The sequence below is a fragment of the Macaca thibetana genome, chromosome 6 (genome assembly GCF_024542745.1).
Source record: "Macaca thibetana thibetana isolate TM-01 chromosome 6, ASM2454274v1, whole genome shotgun sequence".
Lineage (NCBI taxonomy): Eukaryota > Metazoa > Chordata > Mammalia > Primates > Cercopithecidae > Macaca > Macaca thibetana.
In genome coordinates, this window is record NC_065583.1 from 105,178,370 (window position 1) to 105,202,779 (window position 24,410).

At 43.2% G+C, this 24,410-nt stretch overlaps 1 protein-coding gene across 2 annotated transcripts in view; it reads right to left on the reverse strand.

Annotated features, from left to right (window-relative positions):
• Window positions 1–24,410, reverse strand: part of SV2C (synaptic vesicle glycoprotein 2C) — a 269,947-nt gene that overhangs the window by 29,803 nt on the left and 215,734 nt on the right. For both annotated transcript variants that reach the window (XM_050795667.1, XM_050795666.1), the window contains exon 12: window positions 23,850–24,009. In XM_050795667.1, coding sequence (XP_050651624.1) covers window positions 23,850–24,009 — 160 coding nt within the window. The remainder of the gene's footprint in view (window positions 1–23,849; window positions 24,010–24,410) is intronic.

The window sequence follows — 24,410 nt, forward strand, 5'->3', positions numbered from 1 at the left end:
GAACATACATGTGCGTATGTCTTTATAGTAGAATGATCTATATTCCTTTGGGTACATACCCAGTAATGGGATTGCTGGGTCAAATGGTATTTCTGGTTCTAGATCCTTGAGGAATTGCCATACTGTCTTCCACAATGGTTGAACTAATTTACGTTCGAACCAACAGTGTAAAAGTGTTCCTATTTCTCCACAGTCTCACGAGCATCTATTGTTTCTTGCCTTTTTAATAGCCATTCTGACTGGCATGAGATAGTATCTCATTGTGGTTTTGATTTGCATTTCTCTATGATCAGTGATGTTGAGCTTTTTTTCATATGTTTGTTGGCCATTAAATGTCTTCTTTTGAGAATTATCTGTTCATATCCTTTGCCCACTTTTTGATGAAGTTGTTTGTTTTTTTTTCTGGTAAATTTGTTTACATTCCTTATAAATTCTGGATATTAGACCTTTGTCAGACGGGTAGATTGCAAAAATTTTCTCCCACTCTGTAGGTTGCCTGTTCACTCTCATAGTTTCTTTTGCTGTGCAGAAGCTCTTTAGTTTAATTACATCCCATTTGTGAATTTTGGCTTTTGTTGCAATTGCTTGAAGTCTTTGCCCATGTCTATGTCCTGAATGGTATTGCCTAGGTTTTCTTCTAGGGTTTTTATGGTTTTGGGTTTTACATTTAAGTCTTTAATCCATCTTGAGTTAATTTTTGTATAAAGTGTAAGGAAGGGATCCAGTTTCAGTTTTCTAAATATGGCTAGCCAGTTTTCACAGCACCATCTATTGAATAGGAGATCTTTTCCCCATTGCTTCTTTTTGTGAGGTTTGTTGAAGATCAGAAGGTTGTAGATGTGTGGTGTTATTTCTGAGGTCTCTGTTCTGTTCCATTGGTCTATATGTCTGTTTTGGTACCAGTACCATGCTGTTTTGGTTACTGTAGCCTTGTAGTATAGTTTGAAGTCAGGTAACATGATGCCTCCAGCTTTGTTCTTTTTGCTTAGGATTGTCTTGGCTATATGGGGTCTTCTTTGATACCATATGAAATTTAAAGTAGCTTTTTCTAATTCCGTGAAGAATGTCAGTGGTAGTTGATGGGAATAGCATTGAATCTATAAATTACTTTGGGCAGTATGGCCATTTCTACAATATTGGTTCTTCCTATTCATGAATATGGAATGTTTTGCCATTTGTTTATATCCTCTCTTATTTCCTTAGGCAGTGGTTTGTAGTTCTCCTTGAAGAGTTCCTCCAAAGCCCTTGTAAGTTGTATTTCCAGGTATTTTATTCTCTTTGTAGCAATTGTGAATGGGAGTTCACTCATGATTTGGCTCTCACTTGTCTATTGTTGGTGTAAAGGAATGTTTCTGATTTTTGCACGTTGATTTTGTATCCTGAGACTTTGCTGAAGTTGCTTACCAGCTTCCTATTTTCTTTTATTAATTAACATGCTAGGTCTTAAATAAGGAGAGCCCACAGAATTTTCTCAGAAAATTAGGAAGGATGAGGTTATATCCCTCGTCTTTCAGACACTACGGAGGTGAAATACTGTGCTATCTTGCCAAGTATTTTTGGTAGCAGGCAGAAACCGAATACTGAGCTGGGGAGCACATCAATGAGCGATGTAACATTTGGGAAATGAAGTCCAAGAAAATATGACAGAAGAGAATCAATTGTGGGCCTAGGAAGATCTTGTTCACTCTCTTTAAGATATGCAGGTACATAAGTAAGACACATCCCACTTCTTAAGTCATTTTTTAAAAAAGAAAAATTTTGTTATCTTTAGTACACATGAACAAGTGACCTTCTAGGCAGAAAAATTATTATTATTATTTTTGAGATAGGGTCTCACCTATGTCACCCAGGCTGGAGTGCAGTGGTGGAATCTTGGCTCACTGAAGCCTCAATCTACTGGGCTCAAGGGATCCTTCCACCTGAGCCTCCTGAATAGTTTGGACTAGAGACATGCACCACTATGCCCAGCTAATTATTGTATTTTTTTGTAGAGTTGGGGTTTCATCATGTTGCCCAGGATGGTCTCAAACTCCTGGACTCAAGTGATCTTCCTGCCTTGGTCTCCCAAAGTGCTGGGATTACAGGTTTGAGCCACCATTTCCAGCTGAAACTTAATTTTGTTCATGAGCCTGCATATACTACTGACATCATGAGAGAGTATGAATTTCCTTCTGACTTTATGCTAGTTTACTGTTTTTTGGCTGTCACTGAGTTAAAGGCACATTGAATACAGGGCAATTTTTGGATACTTTTTTTTTTTATCCTAAGAGGGAAACTCATCTTATAAGCTGCAAAATGCAGCACTTAGTACACATCTTTCTTTGACTGATTTATAAATTTGTAAGTGTGGGTTTTTCTTTGGCAAGTCATAACTACTCATCACTACTTGTACTGTACCTAATGATAGTTTCCACAATGTGTGTACTCTTCATAACTGAGATATTTATTGTGGTTATTATCTAACCATCCTCCTTTCTGTACCATGGGAAAGGAATAAACGCTCCTCCCTGAGCTGCACAAATCCAGTCTGTGAGTTAGTGCACAGCCAGTGATTTTGTGGGTTAGATCACACCTAATAAAGGGCAGTAAGCACTGATTTTCTTTTTGGCTAAGACACCTAGAAAGTAGAGTATGCAAGCTCCTGAAGTGAGGCAAAGTTGCCAACTGTTTGGAATGTGGGAAGAGTGTGATGGAATCTCTGACTGAAAGAAGCAAACTTCTTGAGAAGAGGGTAAGCTAATTTCATATTCTTCCTCTTCTTTTTTAAAGCAAGAGACTAGTAATGGCAACAACCACTAAAAACATAAGGAGATTTAATATACTGATAACTACTTTCAAATGAAATTGCTTGAGCCTATCTGTTGGGTACCAAAGAAGACTTAAGTATACTAGAATGACCCCGTCACCACCTCACCCACCTCCATGACTGTCTTTTTGCTATTTTTTAGAAAAACAAATAGATGCTTTTGAGCAGCTTTAGGTTTACAAGAAAAAAAGTGAACAAAAAGTAGAGTTCTCTTATACCCTCAGTTTCCCCTATTAACTTCTTGCTTTGGTATGGTACATTTGTTACAACTGATGAGCCAATATTGATACGTTGTTATTAGCCAAAGTTCAACTTACATTAGGGCTCACTCTTGGTGTTGTACATTCTGTGGGTTTTGACACATGTATAATGCATGTATCCATTATTACAGTATCATGTAGAATAGCTTTACTGCCCCAGAAGTCCTATGCTCCATCTATTCATTCCTCTCTCCCCCAACCCTGAACGATCACCGACCTTTTTACTGTTTCCATAGTTTTGCCTTTTCCAGAACGTCATAGAGTTGAAACCTCACAGTAGGTAGCTTTTTAAAGACTGACTTATTTCACTCAAAAAAAAAAAAAAAAAAAAAAAAAAAAGACAAGGCTCTTGCTATGTTGCCCAGGCTGGTGTTGAACTCCTGGGCTTAAGCAATCCTCCCACCTCAGCCTCCCAAAGTGCTGGGATTACAGGTATGAGCCACCGCACCCAGCATTTCACTTCATTAAGCTAACATTTTAGTTTCTAGATTCTAGTGTTATAAATGACCAGATACATTTTGTAGCAGTAAGATAAGCTGTATTCTTCTGGGGAAAATGGCCTGTGTGTATATTGCTGATAAGAAAAAGGAAACCATTTTTCTGTCATGAAGAAGTCTCTCAATGCTTCAATGCTGAAACTGCAGAATGACCCAGATAGGATTTACATCTAGGTTAAAATAACCATATTGTCCCAAGTGACGAACCTCTGGTATAACTCAGAATAGGGTATAAAATGTGGGCAGCTATCTCCTTGTATCACTGAAACTGTACTCGAGGAATGGATGACTTCCGAGATTCCTGGGCAGACTAAAGGCAGATGCGTTAGGAGCATCTGGTATTTGAGGGTTTTGAAAAAGACGATCAACTCCTTACTTTTTAAGAATCTCTGTTTTCATTACCAAGCAAAGGCAGTTATTTAGATGAAAATCTGGTGTGGATGCAAAGCACACAGCCTCCGTAAATTAATGTCGGCATTCAAGAAAACGTGACTACCCTCTCCTTGGAAAAGTAAATTCTTCTTTCAAATATTTGCAGCTGAAGGGTGTAATTTTTCTTTTTTTTTCTTTCCTTCTTTTTTTTTTTTTTTTTTTTTTTCCTGAGACGGAATCTCGCTCTGTCACCCAGGCTGGAGTGCAGTGGCACAATCATGGCTCACTGCAGCCTCGACTTCCTGGGCTTAGGTGATTTTCCCACCTCAGCCTCTTGGTAGCTGGGACTAAAAGCTTGCACTGCCACACCCGGGCAATTTTTTGTAGAGATGGGAGTTTCACCATGTTGCCCAGGCTGTTCTCGAACTCCTGAGCCCAAGTAATCTGCCTGCTTCAGCCTCCCAAAGGACTGGGATTACAGGCGTGAGCCACCACACCCAGCTGGGCATGATTTTTCAATGCAACAGAAACACAGCTATGTTAGAAAACAATTCACAAAGTGACTCTCCCTTGGGGTTATCTGTTTATAAAATAAATAGGCTTTTAGTTCATTTACTTTCTGTTCTTACTTAAAGGAAACAGTATTGCTTCTGCAGACACCCAAAATAAGAGTCACCTTGTGCTCATAAAGTCCTTTGAGGGTGGGGAGCTCAGAGCTTGCAGAACCCAGACTTGCTGACTTCTCAGCTGTAGAATGAGCTAATGCACTATTTTTCAGATCAAATATGTTTTCATGCCTTCTCTTAAACAACAAGCACTGAAGGGAAAGAATGAAATGATCTAGTGTCATTCTATTGCTCCATCCTTTGCTCCTCATCTCTTCAGCCAGAAGCCTTTGCTCTCAATTTGTACTCAATCTACTTATTTAAAATTTTAAAATATAAATTATTTCCCCTAAAAGTACCCTGTGACTGCAGCTGCCTTGTTGCTCATTCCATTAAGGTGGCTCTCCTCCCTGCATCATAAACTTCCTTGGTCTGAGACACATGTGCTGGTATACAGAACTGGTTTGCAGCAGCACTTAGACTCAGCTGATGGGGATGTGGCCACCTCTGCAGCTGGACAGTGGCTCCTTCTCTGGGGCCTTCGTGATTTATTGTGTACTAGTTTATTTATATTGTTTCATGCTGTTTTTTTCTTTCTTTCTTTTCGAGATGGATTCTCACGCTATTGCCCAGGCTGGCGTGCAGTGGCATGATCTTGGCTCACTGCCTCCCAGGTTCAAATGATTCTCCTGCCTCAGCCTCCCAAGTAGCTGGGATTACGGGTGCGCACCACCATGCCTGGCTAATTTTTGTGTTTTTAGTAGAGACAGGGTTTCACCATGTTGGCCAGGCTGGTCTCGAACTCCTGACCTCATGATCTGCCCTCCTCGGCCTCCTAAAGTTCTGGGATTACAGGTGTGAGCCACCGCGTCTGACCCATTTTATGTTTTAATTGGTGGTGGGGAAAAGAAAACTACTGGCTCCATTCTGGATCAAATGAGGATAATTTTTGTCATCACATCCAGCATCTTTGTGGATTTTTCTGTCTTTAATGCAGGGCCAGATTTTTTTTTTTTTTTTTTTTTTTTGAGGCTCCTAGGAAGAAGAAAAGGCCATTGAAAAATGGTGGCACTTAGGGCAGTGCCTGGCATGTGGTCGGCACCCTGTGACTATTAGCCATTGTTTAAACACTGGCTGAATATCTACCCCACCAACTGATGAGATTATTAGAAAAGAACAATTAAGTGCCACATTTTTTGAGACAGGGCCTTGCTCTGTTGCCCAGGCTGGAGTGCAGCGGTGCAATCATAGCTCTCTGCAGCCTTGACCTTCCCCAAGCGATCCTCCCTCCTCAGCCTCCTGAGTGGCTAGGACCACAGGTGTGTGCCAGCAAGCTCAAATAGTTTTTTCATTTTTTGTAGAGATGGGGTACCCAATATGTTTCCCAGGTTGGTTTCCAACTCCTAGGTTCAAGTGATTCTCCCACCTTAGCCTCCCAAAGTGTTGGGATTACAGGCATGAGCCACAGCACCTAGCCTAAGTGTACATTTTGAAAAGGACTGAAATGGTGTAGATCCAGACTTAGCTCATAGAATTCACCTTTTATGGGCGGGCGCGGTGGCTCAAGCCTGTAATCCCAGCACTTTGGGAGGCCAGAGGGGCGGATCACGAGGGCAGGAGACCGAGACCATCCTGGCTAACACGGTGAAACCCCGTCTTTACTTAAAAATACAAAAAACTAGCCAGGCGAGGTGGTGGGCGTCTGTAGTCCCAGTTACTTGGGAGGCTGAGGCAGGAGAAAGGTGGGAAAATGTACCTGTTATAGGGTAAAAGTGTGTGTGTGGGGTGGTTCTTTTTGTCTAGTCTAAATTTTTGGAAATAAGCCTTTTCTGGACAACTCAGTTAAATAATTGGTAGAAGTTACAAGAGGGATACTCAAGACTCAGCATGGGACATTTTGAAAAGTACAGGCAGCCCTTAAATCAAGAGGACATTGCGATCTGAAGATTCTTCTGGAAGTTGGTTATTTGAAATACACAATGAATTTCATTTATCTTAGAGAAAAAATATTAAAAATGATGGCTAGGTCATCAGGTTATCCTAAAAGAACTTTTGTAACACTGAATCCATCTAAGCTATCATACCACAATGCTAAGAGTACAAGAAACCCTTAAATATTTGTCTAATAAGCAGATGTGTCCTTAATACACTCCTAATTTACATATTCTTCTCTGCATTTTTTCATATTCATATAATCATTCCTTAAATATCTGCGAAGTGTCAAACACGGCACTAAGCTCCAGAGACCCCAAAATTAATAAGATGAAACCTCCATTTGTGCTAAGATGGGTGACACGAGATCACGGTAACATACGTGCTAAGTGCAATGTGAAAGATACCCACAAAGTATTATGGGGGCAGGAGAACAGAAAGTGATATCGAGCTGAGGGTAGTGGCAGTTGAAGGAAAGCTGCTCAGGGTGAGTGGACAAGACTCAGATTGGGCTTAAAGGAATAGTAGGAGCTTGCCAGGAGTAGGATGGCATGTGGATGGGGTGTTCTCTGTCTCTCCCAGTACTCTCACATCTCCCTAACTTCCCTCATGGTACCCACTCAGGTTTGCCTTAGACACACCCCTAAAGGCTTCTTGAGGGCTAAATGGCTTACATCCCACCAGCCCCTACATAAATTTCCTACTCCCAAGCAGTTGTTTTCAACTTAGGATTAGGATAGCAATCTGATTGAACCAAAGTGCATGGACACATATAACCATGCCCTCGCCTAATGGTGCTTAAGCCTGGGTGCATAAGAATCACCTGGAGGAGCTTTCAAACCATAGCGATGTGTTCAATACTGATGCCTAGGGCCACATGCACAGAGATTCTGAATTTATTGCTCTACTGGGGCCCAAGCATTAGTATTTTTTAGAAGCTCCATGTGACATGAATGTGTATCCAGGGTTGAGAATCCTGCTGTCTTCCCAGGGATGTCTGCATTCTTTGAATTGATGTGGGTTTCATATACAAAGGAAATGATAAAAGCAAAACATCTACTCCACCTTTCTCACAAATGGTTTTCATTTCTGAATTCCCTTTAGTGTACTTCCAATCATATAAATCACAGGAAATCAGAGGATTTAGACAATTTTGCTTTCTGCTTTTTTTTCCCATTTATATTACTGTTTTCTCATGTGGATGTTTTGTTTAAAATGAAATGATTTATTTAGCATGGAACCATTATTCTTGTAAACATGCCATTGGCTAATGGGAGCTTTCCAAATTCGGGGTAACATAAATGATACTGCAATTAACACCTTCACATATACGACTTGCTTCCTTTGTGTGTGTTCATTAGGGAATATCAAGCAGCATAAAACATCCAAGGGGAAGTGTTTATGATGTGATGCAGGGGATACTGAGGCCAGCAAAGTAAGTTGTGCACACTGGAGAGGAGAGAGAGAGGGATCCAACCCAAAGGCCTCCCATCCCTTTTTTCTTCTCCCTTCCTGCTTAGGCTCTTATTAAACTCCCCTGTTTACTCTGCTTCTCATAGCACAGAGCTTAATTCATTTCACCAGAGGCAGCTTCTCACCTAACCTGAATTGTTTCCTTCTCTTCCAACTCTTACTCAGTTGCCTCAACTTGATTGCCTCTACGCTATCCTTCCCACTCCCCTCCAAGGGCTGGTTTATACCAATCGTGCACATCTCCTTGTCCAGAATTAGCCTTGTTTAGGTCCAGGTCACCTCTGGGGGAGTGCAGCCAGATAGCCTTTGTAGTCACTCAGCACCACCTCTTCTCAGAACCGGAGCAGATGCCTATGATACTTATTAAACGAAAGGCCGAGCTAACAAATTTCCTGAGATCTTCCAAATATGTTGGAAGTAGACTTTTGTAATAGACATTTTAATGGAAATTAGTTGGGTCATATTTGTTTTTTTGATGCCAGACTATCATATTGCTTTTTTTCCAGAGGGAAAAAAAATGAATTTCAAATTCTTAAGTCAGAAAATACTGAATTCAATTGTTTTCTAATCTTCAAAGAAAGAGAAAAATCTATCTTACCCTAGTATGTATTGTCTGTGTGTGTGTGTGTGTGTCTGTGTGTGTGTGTGTGTGTGTGTGTGCGTGCGCGTGCGCGCGTGCATTCGTGTGCCTGGTTATGCTCCTTAATGAGGGCAAGATGGCATCCTGCACTCCTTCGAGCAGGGCCCTCCTTACACCCAAGTGGAGAAGGACTCACCTACAAGTTGTGGGCTGAGAGGAATCCTTGGGCCCCAAGTAGCCCTTTATCTCCCTCTCATCTCCACCACCATCAAGGGGCTTTCAACTGCTTATTCCTGTTGAAATCAGATATTCTGGGAAGGTAATAACGGGAGTCTTTATGTCTTGTTTATCTGATTAACCTAGCTAGAGAGTGAGGGCCTGGGCCAGGGTAAATAATGATAGAATGAATGAGCACCCCTTGGAGTTCATCTATGGCCAAGGTCATGAACATGGCTGTGCATCCCAACAGCCAGGTGAGCTGCTTGAAAATAGATCCTCGGCCGGGCGCGGTGGCTCAAGCCTGTAATCCCAGTACTTTGGGAGGCCGAGGCGGGTGGATCACGAAGTCAGGAGATCGAGACCATCCTGGCTAACATGGTGAAACCCCGTCTCTACTAAAAATACAAAAAACTAGCCGGGCGTGGTGGCGGGCGCCTGTAGTCCCAGCTACTCGGAGGCTGAGGCAGGAGAATGGCGTGAACCCGGGAGGTGGAGCTTGCAGTGAGCCGAGATCGCGCCACTGCACTCCAGCCTGGGTGACACAGCGAGACTCCGTCTCAAAAAAAAAAAAAAAAAAAGAAAAAAGAAAATAGATCCCCACACCTACTGGGAGGGGAGGTAGACATGTCTGTGCTGGGAGCAGCACCACTGAGTCAGACATCTGGGTTTGAGGCTAAGTGATCCAGGACAAGTTACTTCCCCTCTCTGTGCTGCATTTTCCACACCTGAACATGGGGTAAGAATACCTACTCTTATAGGATTGGGATGAGAATTAAGTAAGTTGAGATCATTTAAAATTTCTAGCATAGTGCCCGACCTACCCTCCACTGCACAGATGAGGAAACCAAGGCTCAGAAGGGTGAAAGAGCTTTTCCAAATTATCCAGCTATTTTTCTGGCAGTGACTGCACCTGAATTCAGTGACTCCTAGATCAGTGCTTTCCTCCACTCTGTTGATGAAGTAGAGGGAGAGGAGGAGGTGGATCTCTGATAGGCAATACTTTATGAGGAACGGGGAGCTGACAGCTGAAGGATCAGGAGGACTCAGGCTGTGATGGAGGAAGTGGAGAGGGACCCAAAGGACAGGAGAGAGAGGACTGAAGACCAGTGCTCCCTCCGTTACACTGCTCTAAATTCTCACACTGGAGAGTGGGAAGGCTGGACCCCATACCGGGAGGAAAACTACCATCCATAGCCCTCTCCTCTCCTCTCCTCTCCTCTCCTCTCCTCTCCTCTCCTCTCTCTCTCCTCTCCTCTCTCTCCTCTCCTCTCCTCTCCTCTCCTCTCCTCTCCTCTCCTCTCCTCTCTCCTCCCCCTCTCCTCCCCTCCCCTCCTCTCCCTCCCCTCTCCTCTCCTCCCTCTCCTCTCCCCTCTCCTCCCCTCTCTCCCCCTCTCCCTCCCCTCTCCTCCCCTTCCTCTCCCCTCTCCTCCCCTCTCCTCCCCTCCCCTCCCCTCCCCTCCCCTCCCCTCTCCTCTTTTTTGAGACAGAGTCTCCCTGTGTCGCCCAGGCTGGAGTGCAGTGGCGCAATCTCAGCTCACTACAAGCTCCGCCTCCCGGGTTCGTGCTATTCTCCTGCCTCAGCCTCCCAAGTAGCTGGGACTACAAGTGCCTGCCACCACGCCCGGCTAATTTTTTTGTATATTTACTAGAGACAAGAGTTTCACCGCGTTAGTCAGGATGGTCTCGATCTCTTGACCTCGTGATCCGCCCACCTCAGCCTCCCAAAGTGCTGGGATTATAGGCGTGAGCCACTATGCCTGGCCCAAATTAATTTTCAAATGCATATTTCATTCATTCATTCATTCACCAAGAGTTATGGCAGTAAATAAGGAAGACAATGTCCTGCCCTCAAGGAGCTAACATTCTAGTGAGCTAAACAAGTAAACATGCATCCTAACATCCTCTCATCATAAGGTCTGGGTGATAATTTGCTTTAAGTACTTCAGTATAAACAATATGACAGAGAAATTATCTCTAATGCATACCCATATTATTTATTTATTTATTTATTTTTTATTCATTTATTTATTTATTTTTTGAGACAGAGTCTCGCTCTGTCACCCAGGCTGGAGTGCAGTGGTGCGATCTTGGCTCACTGCAAGCTCCGCCTCCTGGGTTCACACCATTCTCCTGCCTCAGCCTCCCAAGTAGCTGGGACTACAGGCACCTGCCACCACGCCTGGCTAATTTTTCGTATTTTCAGTAGAGACACGGTTTCACCGTGTTAGCCAGGATGATCTTGATCTCCTGACCTCATGATCCGCTTGCCTCAGCCTCCCAAAGTGTTGAGATTATAGGCGTGAGCCATCACGCCTGGCCGCATACCTATATAATTTAAAGCACATGAATCAAGAATCAACAGGCCAGTGATGGTTACTTAATGCTTTAAAGATCATTTTATAAATCTGCATGAGAAGGTTTGTTAATAACAATGGAGACGATTTTTTCACTGGTGATGTGAGTGCTGTTCTGTATAAGCAACGACTGGAAAGAATGTTCTGCCCTTAGCCTAATGAACATACAAGCTTCCTCCAAGCCCCGCACCCTCAAGTTGGTGAAACGGTACTCCTGGTCTAGACTCCAGATTCTAGAGCCCCCTTATCCTGCAACCCTCAATTAAAGGGGGATTCCCTTGTTTGGCTGGCTCACAGGTCTGGTGGCCTTGCTGTCAGCATGTCAGCACATGGCCCTTTCATGCGAGGGCTTGCTCAGTACCCACGGACAGCGAGATGGACTTCCTTGGAACTCAAAAACAGAATTTATGACTGTTTTTGTGCCTGTACATTTGGCAGGATTTGCTTCCATTATAATATATTGCCTGGTGGCAAGGTTGTGGGAGCAGGAAGCATGTATTCCCCACCCCCTCACTCTCTACTTCTAACTACCAGAGACAAAAAGAATCTGACATTTGCTGGATAGCCAAAGCATAAACATACATAATATAATGATAAGGCGTATAAAGAAAAGTCAAGCAGAGCAAAGGCCCAGGGATGGAGTGGATTACATAGGTTGGTTAGTTGCGATAGTTGAAAGATTCCCTGTACCAAAACCTTCACAAATAAGTGAGATATTCATCTTTATATTAGATGTAGAATGGATTCAAGAAAGAATGAACGAAACTGCCATTATAGAATACCAGATGATGATAGTGAAGAGAATTCTAGAGCTAGAAAGGCCGTGAGATACTATTTATTTCATTCTCCTCATTTAAATCTCAAATAATCCAGGCCCAGTTATGCTGAGTGGTCTCCCTGAGGTCGCACAGCCGGTCAGTAAGCGATCCAAGATGACAGACCTTCGGGACTGAAGAATGGGGAGGAAACAAGAGAACTCTATCAAAACAAGGACAGTCCTAAGGGAAGGGCTTGGGTCGCTTAATTCTTGGAAAATGTTTTGATTTTAGCTTATCAAGGAAGAGACCAATCCCACTGCACTGGGTGAAGGCAGCAGCTGCCCAGGACTCTCAGGGATTGGCAGGTGTGAACAATCAGATCCTCAAATCCTTTCTGAGGTCATGTCTGAAACTGTGCATGCATAAGTGTGAAAGAAAAAGGAAGAAGGTAGGCAGAGAAAGGCAGGAATATGTGGCCAAAGGACACCATGAGACAGTCTTGCCTGGCTCTGGGAGTCTGTGCAGAGTTGGAGGATGGCCCTGAGAGCGTGGGCTGTATCTCACAAGGTGTGCGCTCCTGGCCCCGAGCTCCATGGAGGAAGGGTAAAAATGCCCTGATGGCCAGGCACAGTGGCTCACGTCTGTAATCCCGGCAACTTGGGAGGCCGAGGCCTGCAGATCACTCGAGGTCAGGAGTACGAGACCAGCCTGGCCACCATGGTGAAACCCTGTCTCTACTAAAAAAACAAAAATTAGCTGGGCGTGGTGGCGGGCGCCTGTAGTCCCAGCTACTCGGGAGGCTGAGGCAGGAGAATCACTTGAATCTGGGAAGTAGAGGTTGCAGTGAGTGGAGACTGTGTCTTTGTACTCCAGCCTGGGTGACAGAGTGAGACCCTGTCTCAAAAAAAAAAAAAAAACAAAAAAAACCAAAAAGTGGCCCCTGAGCCATAAGCACACAGGAGGTGTGAGCAGGGGACTTGGCCACAGCCACATGGTGGCAGGAGAAAGTCAACACCTGGACGCAGAAAAACATGAAGGCCAAAACCTAGAACCGGAATGAGCTAGAACAAGGCCTACACCGCGTGAGCTACATTTATGACTTTTGAGAGGTTTACAACTTTCACAAAGGAGGGAGAGAAAAATAGGGACCATGATGGATGGGAAAAAAAAATCCATTTCAACCTGTCATTACATATACTTTCCTTTTGAAGATTTCAAAAGATGAGGGAAAATTGACTTAGTTAGTTAGGGTATTGAGGGGAGCTCATCAGCACAGACTAAACCCAAAAAATGAAATGCATCTTCTGTTGGTGTTCTCAGTTCTACCGCAAAGAGGGTTGAAAGTAATTTTGCTGGTGGCAGGGACTGGGGACGGAGAAATGAGGGAAAAGGAAGCTCCCCCACACCAGTATGTTAGATGGTTGGGGCTTCCTTTCAGATTTACGGCAAGCTGGAAAATCCGTTCTATGTCTGGCTCATGTCACATTCATATTTCGTGTCTGTTAGAAGAATCTCACGCCACATCAGTTGCCTGTGATCTACATTAAATATAATAGGCTCTCTGCTTATCTTTGACACAGCTGAGGGGCTGACGTAGAAATTGTCAAAAGACTATACAATGACTTATATATTCAATAATGGCTCAAACTTCAAAGGTCTATCTTTTGCCCTGCTCTTCATTTCTTTCCTCATAATACTTCTCAAAGCAATCTTGTCTTTCCAGCCTCACAATCAGGGACAAATTCCTGACTGCAACATTTGCTCTTCCATCTTCCCACTTCACCTCACTCATCCCTGCAGAAGCACAAGTATTCCTCGCTCCTTCAAGGCCACGTCTAAGAATTAAGAGCCTTGCAGGGAAGGGTACTGCATCGACCACTGCATCTCAATCATTGTGGCAGATGTACCAGAGCACTGGGAAGTTGGCCTTGGCAAGAATCTCAAGCTACTACTAGAGTTGGGAAGAAGGTTTAGGATCAAGATAGAGGTGATTGGCCGAGGTGAGTGCATGAGCAGAGAGGCGCCTTCAACTTCCACTGCGGACAGTTCTGACATCTTGCCTCTACCTGAGGCGAGTTCTAGCCCCGGGCAAGTCAGTCAAATGAATGTTATTGAGAACCAGCTGCAAACGATTACTGCCCTACTGTCCTAAGCACAGAGTTTACAGGGAAGTCTAACTTGCAAAGCCTTCTCTCAATGTCACACACCATTTTTGAAGATCAAGACATCTCTTTATTACTTTGACCACTTGCTTCCAGGCTAGTTTTTTTTTGTATTCCACTCTGCCAGCCTGAGTTTCTAGCTCACTGAACTCTTGTCTCCTGGCCTGGTATCCTAACTCTGGTGTCTGTTATTTCTTAGTCCAGATCTGTTACCTCTGGATTTTCTTACCTTGATGGATTTACCCCCAGACCCCAACTCTTGCCTCTCAGACATGTTATGTCTATGGAGGACTTTGTTTTCTGCTTCCTTTGACTTGAACTATTCCAGGCCTCTCTCTTAGACATATTTTCAGAATCTAACCACTTTCTCACCACCTCCATTGGCACCCTTATCTCTTGCTACAATTCTTGCAGTGGTCTTCATAAGTCAGTTCATGTCACTCATCTGCCCCAAACCCTCCATTGGATTTCATTTTACTCAGCAAGAAGACCAAAGCCCTTTTAGTGTCCACTCTGACCCCATGGCTTCTTACCCTCCACCTTGGTCATTCTGCTCCAGCCAGACAAGCTTTGCCTCTCTTCCAACTGGTCTCTCACACGCCTGCCTCAGGACCTTTGCACCTGCTGTTGCCTCTGCTGTGAATGCACTCTCCCCAGATATCTGCCTGGGTCTTTGCTCAAATGTCACCTTTACAGTCACATCCCCCTAGACTATCCTATTTCAGTTGTAACTCTCCTTACCCCAGCATTCTCTATGCCCCATGCAGCTTTATTTTTCTCTATAGCACTTAACACCATCTAATATACTACATCTACTTTACTTATCTGTTTATTGACTGTCTTCCCCAAACTATTATAAGCTCTATTGGCTGGGAATGGTGGCTCACACCTGTAATCCCAGCACTTTGGGAGGCCAAGGTGGGAGGATCACCTGAGGTCAGGAGTTTGAGACCAGCCTGACCAACATGGAGAAACCGTGTCTGTACTAAAAAAAGTACACAATTAGCTGGGCGTGGTGGCATATGCCTGTAAGCCCAGCTACTTGGGAGGCTGAGGTGGGAGAATCACTTGAACCAGGGAGGCAGAGGCTGTGGTGAGCTGAGATCTCACCATTGCACTCCAGCCTGGGCAACAAGAGGGAAACTGTCATAAAAACGAAATACAAAAAAATAAAAAACAAACAAACAAAAAAAGAATATAAGCTCGATCAAGGCAAAACTTTGTCTGTTTTGTTCACTGCTGTCTCCCAATGACTAGAATAGTTCCTGGCACATGATATGCATTCCATAAACATTTTTTTGAATGAATTAGTGAATGACCTCTCTATCCCCAGCTCAGGTATCTTTCTGGCATCCAAGAAAAAATATTCAAATGCTGATCGGACAGCTCCAGGTTGATGTAAAAACTCAACATGTCCAAAATGGAACTTATTACCTTCTTGACCCACTGTCCCTCCTGTGTCCCAGCCTCAAAATGCCATCATGCTCCTGCAGGTGGTTTTTAAAATTAAAAAACATAAACAAGGGCATCTGCATTCACTCAACTGCACATGCAGAAACTGGAATTATCTTTGACAACCTCTTTTCTTCCCCCTAACTTCTAATCAAGCACCAAACTTTGTTGAATCTATCCATAAATATCTGTGAACATGTTGTGTGTTGACTTCTCCCCTTTCCAACCTACATTTTTCTAGTCCACAGCACCATCTTAAGTGTCTTAACCAGCCTCCCTGCCTTCTTTCTGGCCATTAGAGGGAGCTCTCTAAAGGGTAAGAATGATCTTGTCCTTCTCATAAAGTTCAAAATCTCCCCATCCCCACACAATAAGGCAATGTGAAAGAGTCTTCACGACTTGTTCTTTGAGTAACTCTTTTACTTCCAGAGCTTGTTAGCTGGTATTTGCTCTAACTGAAATGTTCTTTCCACCTTTTTGACTGGCTATCACCTACCAGTTCTCAATTAAACGTTACTTCTTTCAAGAAACACTCTCTGGTGCTCTGAGCATCATGCACTTCCCACATAATAACCCTGACCACACTATATTATAACTGAAGTTTACTTGTGCTTATGAGAATAAAGACCACAACTGATTTACTCATGGTTGTATCATAGGTGCTCAAAAAAATAGTTGCTGAGTAAATAAATGAACGGTATTAAAATTCACATTGAGATGGAATAGATATACTTTTCTTATTCTTTTTGATAAGTACAACAAAATATCCTGAACACTATGTATAAAACAAACAGAACAAGACTGAAAGAGAAAAAAGGTGGAACTGCTAGGAAGCTTGGGGATGGGGAGTTCTCTGCGTTTGCTTTCTGCTCCATAGATTTCAGACTTGGAACTGAATGAGTTGGCAACCCAGAAATGCCAATAGGCACAGACAAAGAAAAGCCCCAACCAAAGCCTGCTCTCTCTAGCCCAAGGACCAGGAAAAGGGCAGTCTAGCAAGATAGAAAACTTTTAGATAGTAACCTCTCTTCTCAGACCAAACACCAGGAAAAAAATTGTAGCTCAACTGCCAGCTACATCAGCAAAGGTCTGGTGGTAGCCTAGACTTCCACCGTCGTGAACCTAACAAGACCTGTGAACACTACCATTGGGGTGGTATCAGAGAAGGGTAAGTAAGGAGCTGGGACTTTCATCCCTGCTGGGTGGTAATGAGCTCCTCCTTCCCTCCCTCCCATGGTATCCATGATCAGGAAGGGAGTATGGACTCCCAACCCTCCCAGCAGTAATGAGAATGCCCACTCTTGGATGTCACTGGAGTTTAAGTGGAGTATCTGGACTTCTACCTCCACCTGGTAATAATAAGGCAATGCCTCCCCTTCTCTTGCCAGAGAGGAGTCAGAGAAAGCCAACTCCAGCAAAAGGCTTAAATAAGATCCAAATTCTCATAACATAATATGAAAATGACTGCTTCCAATCAGAAATCACTTGTCATACAAATAGGAAGATTTCAAACAGAATGAAAAAAGACAATCAATAGATGGCAACACTGATATGAGAGAGATGTTAGAATTATCTGATGAATATTTTAAAGCAGCCATAACAAGGCTTCAATGAGCAACTATGAACACACTTGAAACACATGAAATTTAGAAAGCATCACGAAAAAAATAGAAAAAATAGAAAGCCCTAACAAAGAAGAAGAAATAAAGAAGAACTAAATGACAATTCTAATACTGAGAAATATGATAACCAAAATAAAAAGCTTAGTGGTTGGGATCAACAGCAGAATGGAGAAGACAGGAAAGAACCAGTGAACCGGAAGACAGAACAATGGAAACCATCTAAAGTGAAGAACAGAGAAAACAGACTAAATCAGGGACCTGTGGAATGATAACAAAAGATCTAATATTTACGTTACTGGAGTTCAGGCAGAAGAGAAAAAGGGCAGCACTGAAAAAGTATTCAAATAGTTAAAGTTTATGGGAGGTCATTGTTTTGGGCTAGTCTCCTGCACTAGGCCACTGCAGACCAGAGCTAAGCAGAATGGAGTCACTTGTGCTAAGTGCCACCTAATCAAATTGAACTTTGAAAAGAGCCAGTTTTCCAAAAAACAGTTGATTCCGGTCAACCCGAATGAGCATAATAAGGAAGTCCCCTCTGTTTTAGCCCTTTACAGAAAGGGACTTTGAAAGGACTATCTGCTTTTTGTTCTCTGTATCTGCTCTCTTTAGCCCTTTTCTGCCTATGAAGCCAACTTTCTCTGCTCAGCTCACTAGAGCACTCATCCCATTTTATAGAGTGAGGTATTGTCTGCTTGTAGAATAGCAGATAAAAGTCAACTAGATCTTTACACTAAATTTGTTGTAATATTGTCTTTTGACAAAATAAATAATGGCTGAAAACCTCATAAATTTGGCAAAAACTGTAAACCTACAGATTCAAGAAGCTGAGCAAACCCCAAACATAGTAAACCCAAAGAAATCCATGTCAGGCAAAGAAAAAATCTGAAAAGCAACCAGAGGAATCAATAGTTTATACCTATTGGGAAAAAAATACTTAAGACTGTAGATCCCCCTCTACAAATGTGGTACCTGTTTTTAGAATTCCCACAACAGACTCAGCAGTAACCCCTCACTTGCCCCGGAGAACAATGGATCTTATCTATCTTTTAAATATTGGCTTCTCTGAATAATAGGAGAAAGCTAAATGTCATCATTGCTTTAATTTGTAATTAATTTTTACTGTTAGTGAAGCTGAGCATTTTTATATGCTAAGTGTTTGCTGACATTTCTTTATGAATTTCCAATTTATATATTCAGGTTATTAATTCATTTCTGTTTCAACCCCCTCCTGCCCTCAATTTGTCATTTATATGTGCCTATGACATTTTTTGCTGTATAGAATTTACATTTTGTTTTACCCAGAGAATTATTTTAACCTTCTCCCTGATGGCTTCAGGTTTTGAGGTCATGCTTATAACTAGCAGCTAAGGTTTTAGGGAATGTAGATTTGTTTTTGATTTGCTGTCCAGGGGTACAGTTTCCCATCTTTTGCGTAGCTAAATCCACTGAATAATAAATTGCACTTTAGTAATAATCTCCAGCCTTAAATGTATGTTGTAAGTAAAGAATAAATATTTGGTCTTCATCCCCAGTTCCCAGCATAGAGCTCCTAAAACCCTTGGATAAAAGCATCTTTTGGAGCCTGGCACAAGGGGTCATATCTATAATACCAGCTACTCCAGAGGCTGAGGCAGAAAAATTGCTTGAGGCCAGGAATTTGAAACCAGCCTGGGCAACACAGTGAGACTCCATCTCTTAAAATAAAAAAAATTAAAAAAAATTTAGCCTGGCATGGTGGTGCACATCTGTAGTCCCAGCTACTTTGGAAGCTGATGTGGGAGGATTGCTTGAGCCCAGGAGTATGAGGCTGTAGTGAGCTATGATTGAGTCACTGCATTCCAGCTCTGGTGACAGATTGTAGCTCTGGGCAACAGAGGGAGACCCCATCCTTCAAACCCTACTCCACCAAAAGAGTGTCTTTTGTAGGTGAATGAGATGACTCTTGGCTGAGGGGATCCTAGATAGCTTCTGGATTGGGCTGGTCTCCAGAAAAACCAACCATATGTCCAGAGGGTTGGAATGTTCCATCCTCCTTCCATCTCTTTTTATGCCCCTTAAATCATCATGTCCCAATCATTGTGCAAGTGCTCTTTAATCTGGGGAAAAAGCTAGAATGTCACCATGCATCTGTTTAAGACTGCAATTGTTATGCTCATTTTTGATACTGAGGTTTTGAAGAAGGGAGGATGTTGATGGCATTTACAGAATGGAAAAATGGTTGTTTCATTTTTTTTGGCACAGAAAAGTGCTATTCAATAAGTACATCTAGGTTTAATTCCAAAATTTCCTGCCTCTTTAGCAAACGATCTAGGTAGGATAACTTATAAAAGACAGAAAATTAATAAAATGGGCATAAGAGGGGACAAATCAAGATAAGGAAGAGTGCAACAAGTATCTGGATCATGCAGATTTAGCAGAGGCACAGGCTCTCTGCTTCCTGATTGCACAACAGAGAAGGAAATGTGAAGAATTACACAATTTTTATCATATGAAGTGGGGACACATAACAGCTTCTCAAAGCGTGGGTGGAGGAATATAAAATGATTCCTAGAACGCACCCCTGAGATGTTCAGTCTTCATGGTGGACTCTGAGTAGAAGAAGATGTGTCCTATAATGAACAATGTCCTCATTAGTGTTCTCATAGTAGATGCAAATGTAATCCTAATAGAGATTGAATGTGTGCCCCACCCAAATCTCATGTTGGAATGTAATCCCCAATGTCAGAGGTGGGGCCTGGTGGGAGATGATTGAATTATGGGGGCAGATTTCTCATGAACGGTTTAGCACTATGCCCTTGGTACTGTCCTTGCAATGGTGAGTGAGTTCCTGTGAGATATGGTTGTTTGAAAGCGTGTGGCACCTCCCCTCGAGCTCTCTTGCTCCTGCTCTCTATGAGTGATGTGCCTGCTCCTCCTTTACATTCTGCCTGATTGGAGGCTTCCTGAGGCCTCCCCAGAAGCAGATGCCACTACGCTTCCTATGCTTCCTGTACAGTCTGCAGAACCATGAGCCAATTAAACCTCTTTTCCTATAAATTGCCCCGTCTTGGGTATTTCTTTATAGGAATGCAAGAACAAACCAATACAAATCCCTAGAAAAATCAAAGGTATAATATTAGAGGTATAAGTCTGTAATGTGGTTGATAAACATGGCTTGCAAGTGTTATAACTTTCATAGCACTTAGAATATACCTTAAATTATGTTGCCCAAAGATAATTTTGACTGGCATTGTGGCAGGAGTTGGTCGTTCAATGGCTCAAAAGGGGCCTGGACTCATTGATTGTTCCATTCTGATCATTAAGGCCAGATTCTAGAAACTGGGCAGGAAGTTGGCAGTGCTAACATTCTATGATGAAAATTACAGTTCTGCTATGGTTTGAATGTTTGCACACCTCCAAAATTCAAGTTGAAACTTAATTCCCCATTGCAACAGTATTAAGAGAGGGGGTCCTTTAGGAGGTGATTAGATCATGATGGCTTCTCCCTGGTGAATGGGATTAAGGCCCTTATAAAAGAGGCTTCACACAGTGTTTGGCCCTTCTTGCCCTTCTGCCTTCCACCATGTGAGGACACACTGTTCATCCCCTCTGAAGGACTCAGCAACATCTGGAAGCAGAGAGTAGCTCTCACCCGACACCAAACCTGCCTTGATCTTGAACTTGCCAGTCTCCGGAACTGTGAGAAAATGAATTTCTCTTCTTTATAAACTACTTAGTCTCAGGTACTTTCTTAGAGCAACACAAAAGAATGAAGTAAAGCACAGCTTCTAGCCAGAATTTTTATGTCCTATTCCTGTATTCTTGTATTCTATCCTGCCTCCATGGGGAGATGAGGCTATAGAGTATCTCAACACAAACTGGTTGGGATTTTCCTCTAGCAGCTAAGCTAGAGATCAGTGGAGACCTCCTAATGCAACCCAGAGAAACATGGAAAAGGTGGAAGAGGTTTTAGCCTGAAATATGTTCAGATACCCACTAATTAGCTCATACTAGCGAGTTTACCATGGCCATGGCCACGCTGCTCTAGAGCACAAGTCATCTTCTAGATCACCAAAGGAAATGACTTCCTGTGATTATCTGATGACATCTACTTAAGTGCTGGAGAATGTCTGCCAGCAACAGTGTGGCCGCAGTGAGAATGCACCTGGCAGACCTTCGCGTTATCGTGCTGGTGTGCACAGAGGTGTTCTCTCACATGCTGCTCCCAGACAATGACTGGACGTGACAGGACTTTACTGCAGGCTGCTTCCTGGGTCACAAGGGACTCCTCTGAGGCTGATGTTGTCATGACCCCTGGGTCTCCAACAGCCTTGCCAAACCTTCCATAGATTACTGGATAGTCTGGGAGGTTCCACCCAAATGCTCCTTCCTCCCTCCTTCACTCAGGCTTAGAGTTGCATTGCAGCTCTCCCATACTTCACTCCCTCCCTCTCCATCTTCTCTCACACAGTCATTTCCTCTAATAACATTTTTGCATGTTTAATCCCAACCTGGCATCTGCTTCATGGAGGACCTGAATTTGTTTTTATTTCAATTGATATTTAACCTTTCTGACAACAGAAACACAGTAGGTCTGTGCTTCTCACAGGAAGGACCTGACCAATTTCAATTTATGAAAGTTTTTTTTTTAAGCCAAATTTCTACACTAGGTGAATATTCATCCTTCTATTCCTTATGACAGAGGGATAAGCAGCTGATTCACCTAAAACAGTATCACACTCTTACAGTATACAAGAAAAAGGAAGGAGGTTATAACCTAGCCTTGCTTTAACATTGAGGGGGTTATTTTATTTTATTATTTATTGTTTGAGACAGGTTCTCTCTGCTACCCAGGCTGGAGTGCAGTGGCACAATCATGGCTCACTGCAGCCTCTACCTCCTGGGCTCAAGCAATTGAGGGGTTCATTTTAAATGTATAGTGTAATCCACATCTAAGCCCTGTTTGCAGAATGAGAGGTTGATGAAAGAAAGCTCAATGAAAGCTGCAGAGTCTTAATCTTGCTTTTGGCAGCACCAGCCCTGGCATCCACCTCAGGACCTCGTTCACAAAGACAGAGAATTAACATTTGTTGAATGAATGAAGGCGATGCCGTACAAAGATTGTATGGTTCCTTTCAGAGCCTAAATATTTAATAGGTGGGTCACTGAGGGTCTGAACTAGAATATTTGATACGCAGATATCCAGGGTTGAGAGTCAGATGTTCTGCAGAGAGATGGATGGAAGGGTACCTATAGGGTTCTGCAAGCTCAGTAATAGATGTTGTTGAAGAAGAAATATAAGTTAGAATCAGGACGGGACACGCAGAGAATGTACCTCTTTGGGGTCAGTAAAAAAAGGGAAGGAGCCCAGAGGAAGCACTCAAGATCAGTTGCAAACTGATATCCCAAATGTTTTGGCATAGTTCTAGGAAAAACTCTCCTACATTTCAAAGTCCAGATGATACTGACTCCACCCTCTGACACAGAGGACTTCTTTGGCAACAGAGCACAGGAGTGGTACATGAAGGCAAAGGCCATTCGTCTTAGCTCATGTCAAATGGTAAAGCAGAGCTTCTTTTATTTTAATTTAGCTATTCAAGCTGCTGAAGCTATGCCCAAAAGCCCTAGCCCTTTCTCTGATATGAGTCACAGAGTCTCTAGGTTTCCATATTGGGAGCAACTTTTTTTCTTTTTTTGAGACGGATTCTCGCTCTTGTTGCCCAGGCTGGAGTGCAGTGGCACGATCTTGGCTCACTGCAACCTCTGCCTCCCAGGTTCAAGCGATTCTCGTGTCTTAGCCTCCTGAGTAGCTGGGATTACAGGCACCCGCCACCATGCCTGGCTAAGTTTTTTGTATTTCTAGTAGAGACAGGTTTTCACCAAGTTGGCCAGGCTGGTCTCGAACTTCAGACCTCAGGTGATCTGCCTGTCTTGGCCTCCCAAAGTGCTGGGATTATATGCATGAGCCACCACACCCAGCACAATTGTTTTTTATAACTAGAAATGTGTTGGGCTTTCCTCCAACAAACCAGGAAGGTCAAGAGATATGTTCTAGAGACCTCTTTGTGGTTGCTTAATGCAGAGCTCATGCAGACACATCTGCAAACCTAAGGAAACGACCCTCTAAGGACTGGTTAGCCACTTAAAATGTGGGCCAAGATAGGCTATTAAATTCGAATCCTCACTGCTTCATTACAGCTTCCTCATGTTGTTAGCCTACAAACTAAGTTAAGGACACACTTAAATTCCTTCACTGGCTTCATTGCCCTATTAATTCCTGCTAGTACATATATTCCCCTATATTTTCTTTTCTAAAAGATATGAGTGGAACCTACAACTTTGTGAAGCCAGATATTTTTGGATTTTTACTTTCCTGGGGAAGTGACAGTTTGTCTTTTTTTTTTTTTTTTTTTTGGGGATGGAGTCTCACTCTGTTGCCCAGGCTGGAGTGAAGTGGTGCGATCTTGGCTCACCACAACCTCCGCCTCCTGGGTTCAAGTGATTCTCCTGCCTCAGCCTCCTGAGTAACTGGGATTACAGGCACCTGGCACCACGCTGGGCTAATTTTTGTATTTTTAGTAGAGAAGAGGCTTCACCATGTTGGCCAGGCTGGTCTCGAACTCCTCACCACAGGTGATCCACCCGCCTTGGCCTCCCAAAGTACTGGGATTATAGGCGTAAGCCACCATGCCCAGCCAGTTTGCGTTCTTTTAAAATAATTTTTCAGTGGTCTCACAGGGCTTAGAGTGCCTCTTACTAGAGGCCCATTTCAACATACCTCCGGTCTGTGGGGTACAGTTCCACAGTGACCACGTCAAGAGAGTTCCAGGCCGAGATGGTCAATCCATTGTACAGACACAGCATGCCTATCATCATGGATTCACTGGTGCCAAACCAAAGGAAGAAACAGCTGATGCCCGAAAGCACCATAGAGCCACCTGCCAACAATGCAGACAAAAGGCTGGAATGTTTCCCGTCATCTTAGTAAAGCAAGAACCCTTGGGTCCTTGCAGTTGTTCAAGAAAACTGAATTCTAAGTGGAAGCTGCAGGATGGGCTCCATAAAGCTCAAGAACTGGTGCGTTCACCTGAATGAAAGGCCCTCACTGCCTCTCAACACAGAAAGTACGAAATGCATATCATCTTTTTTTTTTTTTTTTTTTTTTTTTTTTTTTTTTTTGTTGAGACAGAGTCTCCCTGTGTCGCCCAGGCTGGAGTGCAGTGGCCGGATCTCAGCTCACTGCAAGCTCCGCCTCCCAGGTTCACGCCATTCTCCTGCCTCAGCCTCCCGAGTAGCTGGGACTACAGGCGTCCGCCACCTCGCCCGGCTAGTTTTTGTA